Consider the following 13283-nt stretch of genomic DNA (forward strand, 5'->3'; position numbering starts at 1 on the left):
AGGGGAATGCACTTTGGGCCATCATGCATGCCTTCACACACACACACACACACACACACACACACACACACACACACACACACACACACACACACACACATACACGGCAGACATACACTTCTTAAGTGTTATTTTCAGCAGTGGGTGAATCAATGGAGATTCAACTGTTCATTCATATGGCTACTAATACTATCCTTCTTTGTATTCAAGCATCTATTGTTTTGGTGAAGGTGAGACTTTTTGAAGGACACAGCACTGTAGATACATACAGTACATGTATATCCCTGACTAGATGAAGATGTGCCTCACTACCTTGACAAGAAAAAAACTGTTGATCCAAATTGCCTCAAACACAGGTGAGAAAAATTAATGTATATCTCTTTGTGCACACACATCACTGACCCTTATGTGCATGTCGGGGGTTAATATTGATTGCTCATTTCATTGATTTTTTAATGGATTGTTTTAAAAGTAGCACACCAACCAATCTGTTTGTTTTAACGATATGGACATTGTCACAAAAAAAGAAAATTATCAACCAACTCTGCGGTCCCATTTTCTACACTGTTTTCTTTCTAGTATGTCTGCTAGTATGTTCTGCTTCAATGTCTGTTTCAGTTTGGGTGCATCTTTCTTAAATCCAGATGCAGTGGGCAGCTGTTAGCAGCAACAACAACACAACTATCTCATGAAAACCCATTGCATGCTCCCTGTCCAGCACCAAACAGCAGACAGACAGTTCGTGGCAGGCTGGTGAACAGAGTTACATTGTACAGCTGAAGAGCCAGATGTCGCCCTCAGGAGTTGGTGTTGTAATGTGTAGGCTAAAGCAAATGTGGACTGGGTGTGTGTGTGTGTGTAATCTCCTCTGCAAGAGTTGAGAGAAAAAAATCGGCACACAGGTCTTTCTATACTGCGTGGCATTCATCCTCTCTATTGAATTCATTGGCGGGCCATTGCTACCAAAGCCAGTGCAATAGACTGTTTATAAGGGCTACCGTTGACTGGCATATACCCCACCTACAGTCAAGGCACTGTCGGCAGTGGAAGGGTTACTATTCTCTACCAAACCAAACCAAACCGTACCAAACCAGAACAGTACTGCACAGTGGAAACGAGGCATTAGACTTAATATTGGACCATTGCTCTACCGATACACTCCAAATAAATGCCAGCATTGTGTAAATAGCCAACGATTACAAGGAGCCAATACATTATCCATATCAACTTCACACAGTGAAAAATGTCCGTTTTATGTTTATTACTTGTTCAGGTTTCCCCAATTTGGCCGAAAGACATCAACGCATGCTGTCACCAACCTGACTTTAAATATGCTGTTTGACGCTTCTTAAAAGAGATAACTCACAGTTGTTCTCTCACAATACATTATGAATTGAAAATCCTTGGTTTAACAAATGATAGTCAGACACAAAAAAAAAGCAATCTGAAGAACACATTTTGAGTATACTGCATTACGAAAACAAATCACTAACTGTAGCCATACTACACATACAAACACAGGCACCCTTTTGCTCAATATGCATGCCTCAGTATCCGCATTTCCCAACATTTGTAAGTGGTTGCTAAGTGTTATTTTTGCCGTTTCTTTGCCAGGATGCAGTCATAAAGTGACAATGGCTGTTGGAACATTTCCTTGTTAATTCCTTTACACTCCACTGGTTTGACAGTAAAACACATCCCCCTTCTCCACGCACGTGTCTCCTCCATTGCATTGCAAGTGTTGGTGAAAAGCAATTTTATGTAGAAAAAAAAAACTTGTTTCACGTTTTTCTCTCTCTCTCTCTCTCTCTCTCTCTCTCTCTCTCTCTCTCTCTCTCTCTCTCTCTCTCTCTCTCTCTCTCTCTCTCTCTCTCTCTCTCTCTCTCTCTCTCTCTCTCTCTCTCTCTCTCCACTGGCAAGCCAATAGAGAACATAAGATAGGACAGCTGCCTTATTCTGTCACAGCACAATCCATTTTTAGATGTATGAATAAAACATCTAGACACCTATCTCAGAGGTTGCTACTTTGCTCTCCAAATGAACGTGGGATAAAACAAAGGGTGGGTAGCCCTCCTTGTCTGGGGGTTGATGCACCCATTCTGTCAAAATCTCAATTATTTACTGTATATATTTTAGCAGCGGCTAGACACCCAATAGTTATTCGATTCAAGGTTTTTCTGACCAAGGATATGTTTTCTTTTCATCCAACATGCAGCTGCAGCCACGTCTGCCCACTCACTATCAGTTACAGCAGACAGTTTTTCTTCGGTTCATACTTATTCGGGAGTTATGGGGGATTTGAATCGTGTTCTCAAAATTACCATCCAGTCTGCAACCTGTCTTGACTACATACTGCACTTCAAAGCACTCTGCCGGGGCCTGATTGACATGAAGACATTCACACCACCTCCCATTGGGAGAGTGAGTGGGGTTCGTCTACCGTCATAGTATCTGTACAGGCTCTGTACCCTAACCCAAGCATGTGTGTCTCACTCATGCACAAAGCTGTCATTTTTCCCCAAATGTACCACCAGCCGGTCCCCCACCCTCCTGTTAAGGTGTCACTAGCGGATTATTGGCATACCTCAGGGGGATTAAACATGTTCTTGTCAGGCTGGCCGTTTCACTACTTATTCCCAGAAGTCACCACTGTGCTGTTCTTTTTTGTGAGAGAGTATTGGTAAAACATGTCATAAAAATGTCCAACTGCCCAAGGCCAGGTCTTCTGTTGTGCTTTGCTTTAAAAAAAAATGTTTGACATTGGAGATATCTTAGCACACTTTTTTTTCTTTTCTGTGTTGATACTTTGGAATTTCCATTTGCTTTTGAACTCTTCGACCCATCTTATTTTTTTATTAAACACTGTCCTGTTTGAAAACTTGTCATACCTTGATGATTGCAATCATCGACAGAGAGAGAGTGTTGGCAATTCCCCCGTAGTGGAACTGCTCATTTGCTAAGCGCTAATGTCCAAAGTTTTTAATCAAGCGAAGGTTGGATGAAGAAAAAAAGGAAAGAAAAAGAAGGCAGTGCAGTATGTACCGAGTGCATTAATCCTCCTCCTCCTCTGCTGTCTTTGTCTAATTAAGGGTCATTCTGTCTCTTGGCCACATTAGGACACACTGCACGCGCACACACACACACACACACACACACACACACACACACCAGTCCCATCCCACATAATTAAATGCTTATTTTATGCTAACCATCTGGAGACCTCATCTCTTTAAACATGCATGTCAAATTGATTCCTTAATAATGTTTATGTTTCTTCTCAGCGCTTTATTATCATCCAGGATTAGCTGTTTGTGTTTGTTCTGCTTTCATCAGCGGCGGCCGCCACACACACACACACACACACACACACACACACACACACACACACACACACACACGCATGCATCAGACACACACACACACACACATACACACACACACACACACACACACACACAGACACAGATCAACAAGCAAAACCCTTGAGGTAGGACTATAACTCATCAGCCAGCAAACCAGACAATCCTGAACTTGAAAGCAGTGGACAAATTTAATGTTAAAGCTATTTTGTGCCTCGGCCAATCTGACACTTTGAGTATGCTTCAAAACATCAGTGGCATTGTCTCGGGACAACATGCCTCATGAAACGCTAAGGGATTATTTTTGTTTGGGCACTGTGGGATTTTATGGTTCATTCATGCATCAAATAATATTAGCAAGAACATGTTTCGCCAATAAATAACCTTTAATTTCCTGCTCTGTCAGCTTTAGCATTTGCGATTAAAAAAAACCCTTGGGATTATTCAATAAGGAAACATTTGAGCTGGAAAGTGATATGTTGTTTTTGTTGTCTCTCTCTCTCTCTCTCTCTCTCTCTCTCTCTCTCTCTCTCTCTCTCTCTCTCTCTCTCTCTCTCTCTCGCCATATTTTTTCCCAAGCATGTCATCCTGCTTTTCTTTCTGCCCTCCCCCTTTCAAATTGGGTCCGTAGTTGAAATATACTGACATATGTGCAGTCAGACGAGCTTTGTGCCTTTTTCTCATTTCTGGTTCTGTGGGAGTGCGGTTGAGGGGATTAGCCTGTGCCTGAGTGCCTAGAATAATGATCACTGCAGCGGAGGAAACACATTTCAAGAGATAAGGGGCCAGGCAATCTGCGAGCAAAAAGGACTTAACCAGCTCCCCATGGCTTATTGTGCAGCTAACGGAGAAGTCACCACCCAACCAACAAACCTGGCTATACACTGTACCCAATGCACAAGCAGGGAAAACATACACCATTGCAAGTCAGTCCATCAATCACTTTGAAATGACAATATAATGATGTGCTATTTTTTGAAACTCGCAGGCTCCTGGCTTACTGTGTCCCAATTGCACTACTCTTCAATTTGTGGTTCATTCCCCCCACCAAGAGATCAAATCTTGGTTAATTTCCCCACGCGGAGAGACCAAATCTAATATTCCAGCTTCAAAGATAACTTGATGGTAGGTGGGCTACTCTATTCCGACTCTCAAACCGAGTCCACTCCTAGCACAGCCGGCTTCCAAGAGTTGGCAGACTGTGCTGTGCTGTGAGGTGCTATTTAATTACAGGGAATAAAACATTCTTTGGACATTATCACAAGACTAATTCAGTCAGATATCGTAATGACGGCAAAAAGAAACACACACACACACACACACACACACACACACACACACACACACACACACACACACACACACACACACATGCAGCTTCACAAATGAGACCTGAATTTCCACATCAGAAGAAGAAAGTGTGCTAATAGTGCCGACGTGGCATTCTACTGTATACCTCAATAAGAACAGCTTGCTCCTGCTGCAACCCATTTCTCAATAAACAAGAGGAGGGAGAGGGAAATGCCAAGTAAGCTCTTCAAAGGCAAGTTCCCTGGGATCAAAAGATTTCTTTCTTTTTCTTTCACAGTTGCAGTTAGTTCAATAAGAAAAACCAAATCCCTTACCTTTCCCACATACTGTGCATCCGGTCCCATGTGCTCTTCTAAAACAAAGAACTGGTTCCAGATCCAACCACGCTTGGGCCTGTGGTGCACCTCCGTCTCCCCGTTGGCCAGCTTGGTTGAATTCCTGGAGGGCAACCTGGAGGGGACATGGTGGCCCGCCCCATAGCTCCTCTGTATGAAGCAGAGGCACACCAGAAAGGGACACAGACAGGAGCTGGCGGATATCCTCATGGTGCCACGCTTTTTTGTAAAGTTATCCCCAAGTTCCAAGGTGGCGAGGTCCGCCCTCCACCTCCGCAAACACACCCACTAGCCACCGCTGCAGGCCCCCGTGCAGTAGTCCCAGCAAAAATCACAGAAAAAAAACCTAAATCCGAATTAAGTCAATAGTAGTCCAAGTAGATCCTCTAAGGGTCATGGCCCAAAGCTGGAGGTTTGCCCCCTCCACCCCCCCAAAAAAAAAGAGAAAAAAAAGTGATATTCATTTACATATTGGAATATCCAAGCCTGGGAGATACCGTGCACAAATAGACTTGGATTTCTGGGTAGTTTCACCAAGGGCAGAGGTTAATCCCAAAAGCCATTCTGATGGATTTCCTGTGAGAGAGAAAGGTAGGGGGAAAGAGAAAGACAGAGAGTTAGAGATTAATTTGAAGGATTTTAGAAGCTAAATGTCCACTAATTCCCTCCAATTAAATTGCAACACGGACAATCCTCACAGATGAGGACACGCACTCCAAACTGGATGACTTTGATAGAGTGCACAGAGGCAACAAGAAAGTCTTGTTTTCAGCCCTCCAACCATTTTTGCCGTTTTTTTTTCACACTAAACTGTGTATTAGCACTGGACTTTGTTAGTCAATGCTCAGTTCAGAAAGGCAGCAAAAGCGATTTTGACAACAAGAAGTCCCAGGATCACTGACTACACCTTTAAATTGCAACTAACACCTCCTACTAGATGAGGACATGCACTTCAAACTTAGCCTGGTGCTACCAGACCATCATACTTCATTTCATTTGTACAGAAGGTCTGGAACTGCTCTATTTGGCAAACGTTCACTCACTTGAAGGCGGGTGTCTGTTGAAGTTTAAAACTATTGGATCTGCCCAGTGCCACTCTGGATCAGCCAATCAATCGCATAACGTTTGGTCGCAGCATTCAACTGAAACTGGAAAGCGACTTCGACGTCATCGTTCTCAGCCACTTGCTCTGTTCGCTGATTGGACGGCCGAAAATTTTCCTGAGCTCAAACACGTGAATTCACCGCAGCCCCAGACTGACTACTGAAGGGAAAATGAAATTTGGGCGGAAGTATGTAGGCGGGCGGAGCCAGGCTACTTCAAACTGGATGACTGTGATAAAGTGGACACAGAGGCTCCGACCATTTTTTTTTTGTTGCCATTTTTTGCACACGATACAAATACGTTTGGACTGGAGGAACTAAAGTGCTTTCGAAAGGTCGTCCATATCTGTAAGGTCAGAGCGCTGTGCTGTGACTGATACTGCCCCGCGAGGTCACACTCATGTATCAGAGCGGAGCAGCCGCGACCCTGTGACACAAAAGGGGACTCGGCTTTTATTGTCAAAAAAAAAAAAGACTGGAAAAATGGTTTGAATCGGATGTTGTGTCTAACACGGCTGGGGCATACTGCAGGGGCTTAGTGTGTGACTCATGCAGTGCACTGAATAAGTAGTGTTGAAAAAATATTTAAAAAAAGACATTTTACCAGGATAAGGACAGACATCAAGCCACTCTTACGACTTACGTAAGGCTGAGGGTGGATTATTAGAAGGCTGCAGTGGAATGTGAAAGACAGAAACAAACTGGTTTTCTCAATCAAAATTATTTGTTGAAGATGACATTGAAGTAGTGAATAATAACAGCAAGCGTTGGTAAATTCCTGTGTTATTAAGCGTTCAAAGTGATGTTCTGTTGAGAATGTGCATTCCAGTTGTATGTGCAACCTTGTGGGCTTTGAAGAAGAGGTATAGTGGATAATTGTGTAGTCATTGGGTGAATTGTACGGTTGTATATGTTATTTAAGAGATACAAAAGCATGGAAAATGTTGTCAGTGCTCACTATTTTCTTTATTTAATGAGACGACATATCATCAATTGACCTCGATGCCCCTCGGTGTGACGTCAAATCATTTCTGAAACTTGTTTAGGTTGCAATGCAGTGAGATGTGACGCCTTTTCTTTTAACAGACTCAGCTCTGAACAACTTGCAAAAACGGGACAAAGTAGTTTTTCGCTGACATTACCAGCCCTGCCATGCTCTGCTGATTACACTTAAAAACCACTGTACACCTGCTGTGTGACAACATAGGCTATAACTATTCTCAGCACTAAGGTTCGCTTAACTAGCTTTTCTTTTTAGTTTGAGCTTTCAAATGTGACTACGGTGTGGCCAATAGATGTATTATTATCCATATCAAATTAAACTAGAAGCTACGACAGGCAAAACCATCGAACATACAGAAAACCCGGTCAGTACTCAGGAAAGCCAATACAATCACACAGGACCCCACCCTCCCACTCCACCAATCCTTTGAGTCACTGCCATCAGGTCGACGCTACAGGGTCCCGTTGGCACAAAATAACATCTACAAAAAATATTTTATCCCCACTGTCACAAATAGGCAACATATCTCACTCCACTCAAGTCTTCCCTTTGCACTTCTTGCATTTTTTGGCATTCATTTGTTGTCATTGTTTGGGCTGTCTCTGTCTTGTTTGTATTTATTATATGTAAATTGAACCTGCCATGTCAAAGATACATTTCTGTCTTTGTGACAGACAATAACGTTTTTTTTTTTCTTATCTTAAAACACGAGACAGTCCTGGTTGTTTCCATTTTAGTTTGGTGGGTTATGTATGATGTTAGCTTATAACATGCTGTTACAGTAAAGGCTGATACGCAACTCTTTGACAATTGGACTGTTAAAACAACGTCACCAGTGTGATGCTTAGCCGTGCAGCAGTCACACATGTTGTCATAAACTTTTCCATTATCAATAGTGCTGTGTGTTCCACCATCTCGAAAAGCTGACTTAAAGCAGGAGAGTTGGTCCAACATCCAAAGTGATCCAGAGTAGAATAGCAGCTTTGTGGGGATTATGGCAAGGGACAAACACATGTATTTGATATTTAATAGGATCTAGGAGCTGACAGACTTCAAAGGGCTGCTTCCCTCTATCTCTCTCAACCCATGCAACAACACTAGAGAGAAACTCTGAAAAAGAGTCATTAATGCATCTTACCACTGTCACATACTTTGAAGGATAATCACAGAATTATTTTATTTTTTTCTTACAAATATAAATATTTTTCCACATACTGTATATATATATATATGGATTAAGATGTGCTTAGAAACGGCTGACTGATCCCCCATGTTTCAAGTATCTTTACATGGAAATTAGGCAGCTCAGCTATAGTAGCTGGTGATCTGAGCTGGTTGACTGAGTGTTGTACAGGGTAATACCGTACCTACTGCCATCCTAGGCAGTGAAAAGGGGAAGGTGGAGTCTGTTCCGCATCAATTTGGATTCAAGCAGAAACAGGGATAAATACTGAGAAACATAGCGAACATGTGTAATCTAATTATGATCTCATCTGCATAGAGTTAAAAGACATCTAAACACAACTTCAACTTCCTGCTCTCTTGAAAATGAGATCAAGCCCTTAGAAGAAACACAAATAGAGTTGTACTTTTGAAAAGCTATTACAGAGATTGTTTTTTCTTTTCTTTTTTTTCTTCTCGGTTCAGAATTACTTTTTCTAATTGATTCATATGATTCAACCACACTAAGCAAAATGTCTCTCTCCGACACACAGTCAAAACACCGTGGGCGATTGTGGGTACCTGAGTGAGTCAGACGGCTGTGTGTCAGAATGCGAATGTATTTTCCGGTAGGTTTCACTTTAACCTCCCAGGGCTCACTTCAATCAGTCTGTTAATTGTCTTATTATCATACTGATTCCAAGCAAAATACATCTCAGGGAGCCCAGGAAATCAAAAGCAGCTGGCAAATGGAAAATCATTTTCGCCCTTTTTCTATAATGATGATGATGATGATGTTGTTTTGAGCAGACCACTGCCCCACGGCATGGTTTGTATATATGTGCAGCGTTTAACAAGATGGCTTATGCAGAGTGGCAGCGACAACGTTTCTGCTTCAATAGTAGTGGCTGTGTTAACACGCATAATGCAACTATATATTTGGTTCTGTTGATGCTGTACCTTGATTTCAATATCCTCTGCTGCAAAAAAGTCCCCAGCAAAAGGCATTGTTTGCTGCCGTTTGAACTACATTTGCTAAAGGAAACATAACGTGCGAATGTTCAGGTTCAAAAGTTTGTTTTCTACTACAAATCAAATCAAATCAGTTGTATTTGTATAGCCCAAAATCACAAATACATGTGTCTCAGTGGGCTTTACATTTCATACAATATGATATATGATACAATATGACACCCTGCCCTTACACCCTTAGCTCGGCTGAGAAAAAACTCCCAGTAAAAACCCTTTACAAAATGTTTCCGTGGTGTAGTGTCCAATATACCTATTACATTTCTCACAGTGCCATTGCTGAATCAGCTATTCTCAGCCTCTGTCTGAAACGCTAATTTTCTCTTTTAGCCTCGCCTTCCAAAACCCCATCTCCTCTGATTGGCCGTGAATCTAACTGCTGGTTTGGATCTAACTGCCAGTTAGTAGTGGTATATGTGGGGTGTGGCTTATCACAGGTGGAAGTAGTGCTAAGTTAGGTTGGTAGTAGGAGTGCACGGCTTCACCCTTTATGACATCATAAGGCTTGGGACTTCAGCATTTTCTGCATTGCATATTACATGTAGGTTAATGCATGGTGTCATCATCACACATGTCCACACACATATGCATACATTTCCCTATAACCAGCCTTTGTGATTTTTCCCAGAGAATCCGTCCATCACATTCCATTACAATTCATTTTGCTGACGCTTTTATCCAAAGTGACTTCCAATTAGTGCATTCAGCCATGGAGGTGCAAATTCAGAACAGCAAGAATCATGATGGAACATTGGCTTCAAATAAACCAAACTACAAAGTGCCACATGTAAGTGCTATAGGTGAAACATGTCATTCTGTTTTCCAAGCATTCAATCATCAAACCCTTTCTTTCCTCTTTAAGTAATTGTCCTGTCACCCCCGGTAGTACATTGAACCTTTCCATACTTTATTTTTTATTGTATTTTTTTTTTCAGTGGCCCACTGTTGTGGCTATGACACCAACGGCAGACAGACATACTCTGCCTCCTGTTTTATTCATGGGAAAACAGGAATCAACAGGTCATGTAAACAAGTTCAATTGAATGAGGCCCCTTAGTGGGAGTGTGGGCCACCATGTGTTGCATGTAACCACAGCCGCTGATGACACTGCTGGAGGTGTAACACTAGATCAAATGCAGAAAAGATGAGAGTAAAATGAGAGACAGCGAGAGAGTGAGAGATGTGGAGAGAGCTACCAAGATGCTACCTGCATAGGCTTCCTGCTGCTAATAGATAATGTGTTGAGGCTCATGTTGAGCGCCTAGTCACTTCATTTTGATTTCTCAGCATCAGCTTTCTGCCTGTGTCTAGCAATCAGACAGCAGAAGACTGGGGCGGATCGAAACACACACACACACACACACACACACACACACACACATGCACTGATCTCATCTATCCTGAGAAAAAAAAAAAAAAAAGCCCTTTCGTCTGAGAGAGTCAACCACAACCAAACGATAACTCTTGATTTTCCACCTCACCCGAAAAGAACAAATACAAACATTCCCCGCTTGTGTTTGTTTGTATGTAGGGCATATTTGTTGCCTGTATAGTCCCGGGCGTTGTTTCGCTGAGCTGACTTCAATAAAGACGAGGGTTAAATTAGGTACAGTACAGAAATACACAAACAAACAGCGGAGGTTGTTTATGTGAAATCAGCCTGTAACACAGCTGTGCAGTGTTCCTTAAGGCCCGAGTTTATTTATTTCTCTGTTGTTTTTTTTTGCTGAATCAGAAGGAGTTATCTGGCAACATGATGTAGTGGATGGTTATATGGAAGGCAATCAAGAAAAAGGCAGCAGCATTCCTATAGTTTGCAACCGCGCTATTAAGAAAGGGGGTGGTAGTGCATTTGTCCACCATCAGAGTGTTGGCTGTTATTTCCATATATGTGGGTGTATTTTGTCATTGCGGGCAACGTTGCAAATCAATTACCAGGCTCGCTTTATGGAATAAATACATTTTAATATGATGTATGCGTCAGTGTGAAGTACCTTCAATTTTCTGAATCACATGAGAACCGCCATTGTTTTATGGTTATTTTCCTAAAAGCACATTCTAAATTGATTGTCAGTAAATATTAAAAAGGTATCACTATATTATATCGTATCCAAATTTTAAATTTGACATACAGTACCTAAAGAAGAGGATTTCATGCATATAATCCACTCCTACAAGGCATTACTTAAAGAGCTAAGCAGGATTTTCTCTGCTGTGTGTTTGTTCACTCGGAAACCTGAACATCTGTTAGAGCTGTGTTAGAGTCCCACGAGTTACATTATTAGTCCTAAAGGAGACACAGAGGCATCATAAGCACCACTTTGTGAAGGCATTGCAGCATTTTTTGCATTGAGCTAAACACTGACTTTGGGTTTTTGTTTTGATAGATTAACTTTTGGTCCCTCGCCAGTTCCTTTGTTCCTAAGCGACGTCCTATCCTCCAGAATCTATAGTGAGTGGGTTGATTCTTAAGTACCGTCAATCTCTACCAAAATGTTTTTCAGTACTTTTAACAAATCTATAATAACACTGCATTGCTACACAAATTTATATTATATGCAGTTTTTGAAAACTCTTCTTTTCTTTTCTATTCTTTGATTTTTAATTTCCTAAATTAACAACACAATGCCATGTTGCACCACCAGCATGTTTCTACAGTAGCCCAGCACGGACAAACTTAACAGCCTTATGGCGCTTTTCCACCGCAAATGTAGCTCGACTCGACTCAACTCGACTCGACTTAACTTGGTTTGGTAGCAGCACGGGTCGTTTTCCACCGCAAATAGTACCTGCTGAACGTGGGCGGGGTCGTCGTAAGGGGCTGAAAGCCTACTCCGGAGCAAAGTAGCAGAGCAGAAATTGCGAGCAGTTGTTGCACTATTAACTGAACCAACCACCAAAAACACGGATGAAAAATGTTTAAGAAATACCCCCCTTGTATCTGTTTGCTAAAAGAAGTAGAAGAATATTGCTACGGGCCATTAAAAGGGATGGTTGTTGTCCCGATGTGTGACTCTGCCACACAGTCAGCTGTAGGGATGCGTCACATACATCCCTATGCACGTAAACACGGGCATGATAAAGTTGACTGTTTAGTGCTTGTTTCAGGATACGTGTTTTCAAATGCAAGCCGTGTCTCAGCCATATTTTATTGAGGTAATCAGTTCAGTCCGAGGCTTGTAATGTAATCGCTCGCTATCATGTCTGTCCCAGCTGGCTACTATTAGCCTAGCTGCTAGCTGCCCTATGTCTCCTCTCGTATGATAAGTAACTTCCCCAACAACCAACACTGGGTGAGCTTAGCGAATATATGGAAAATAAATTCAGATCTGTGATGCAAATCAAATGAAAGAGAGCCAGAGAAGGCTGCACGCGGCGTAAATACACTCAAAAGTCCCGGAGAGTTGGGGAGAATAAACAACAGAATGAAGCCGGTAGTCTCTGGCCACTGATTGGCCAGACAATAGTCTCTGGCCAATCAGTGGCCGGCCGTCTGCCGACGTCACCTTTTAGCATCGGTTCAGCTCGCTTGGAACCTAGAGCGAGGCGATACCAAAAAAGCAGCCGCTACGTGGTACCAGGTACCATGAAATTGCGGTGGAAAAGCCAAAAATGCGAGTTGAGTCGAGTCGAGTCGAGCTGATACCATGCGGTGGAAAAGCGCCATTACACATGTTTATATATAGTGGGGTAACCGCTGGAAATGCACCTGATGGAAGACGAAGAATAAGTTATATTATGATAAATAACTAAATAAATGTTCACCTATAACTTGATATGGTGAAAAGACTTGAGGCAGTGATGGATGCTGCAATCTTAAATCACTAGCTTCTTGTCCTTGAAGGCCACCATTGCTTCTGTAAATTCTACTAACAGCTGCTAAATAGTCCTATTTCACACATGCACCACATTCAAACATTCCTTTCAAACACCTCAAGGGTTGGACTGTGAATAGAAACACTCAGATTGTATCTTACCCAGT

At 42.1% G+C, this 13283-nt stretch overlaps 1 protein-coding gene across 1 annotated transcript in view; it reads right to left on the reverse strand.

Annotated features, from left to right (window-relative positions):
• The window catches only part of LOC307268116 (cadherin-18), a 71448-nt gene extending 66112 nt beyond the window's left edge, over positions 1-5336 (reverse strand). Inside the window, exon 1 of the mRNA XM_080050639.1 lies at positions 4985-5336. Coding sequence (XP_079906765.1) covers positions 4985-5215 — 231 coding nt within the window. The 5' untranslated portion in view covers positions 5216-5336. The remainder of the gene's footprint in view (positions 1-4984) is intronic.
• Positions 5337-13283: the final 7947 nt, after the last annotated feature.

The sequence above is a fragment of the Ammodytes marinus genome (genome assembly GCF_949987685.1).
Source record: "Ammodytes marinus genome assembly, chromosome: 21".
Lineage (NCBI taxonomy): Eukaryota > Metazoa > Chordata > Actinopteri > Uranoscopiformes > Ammodytidae > Ammodytes > Ammodytes marinus.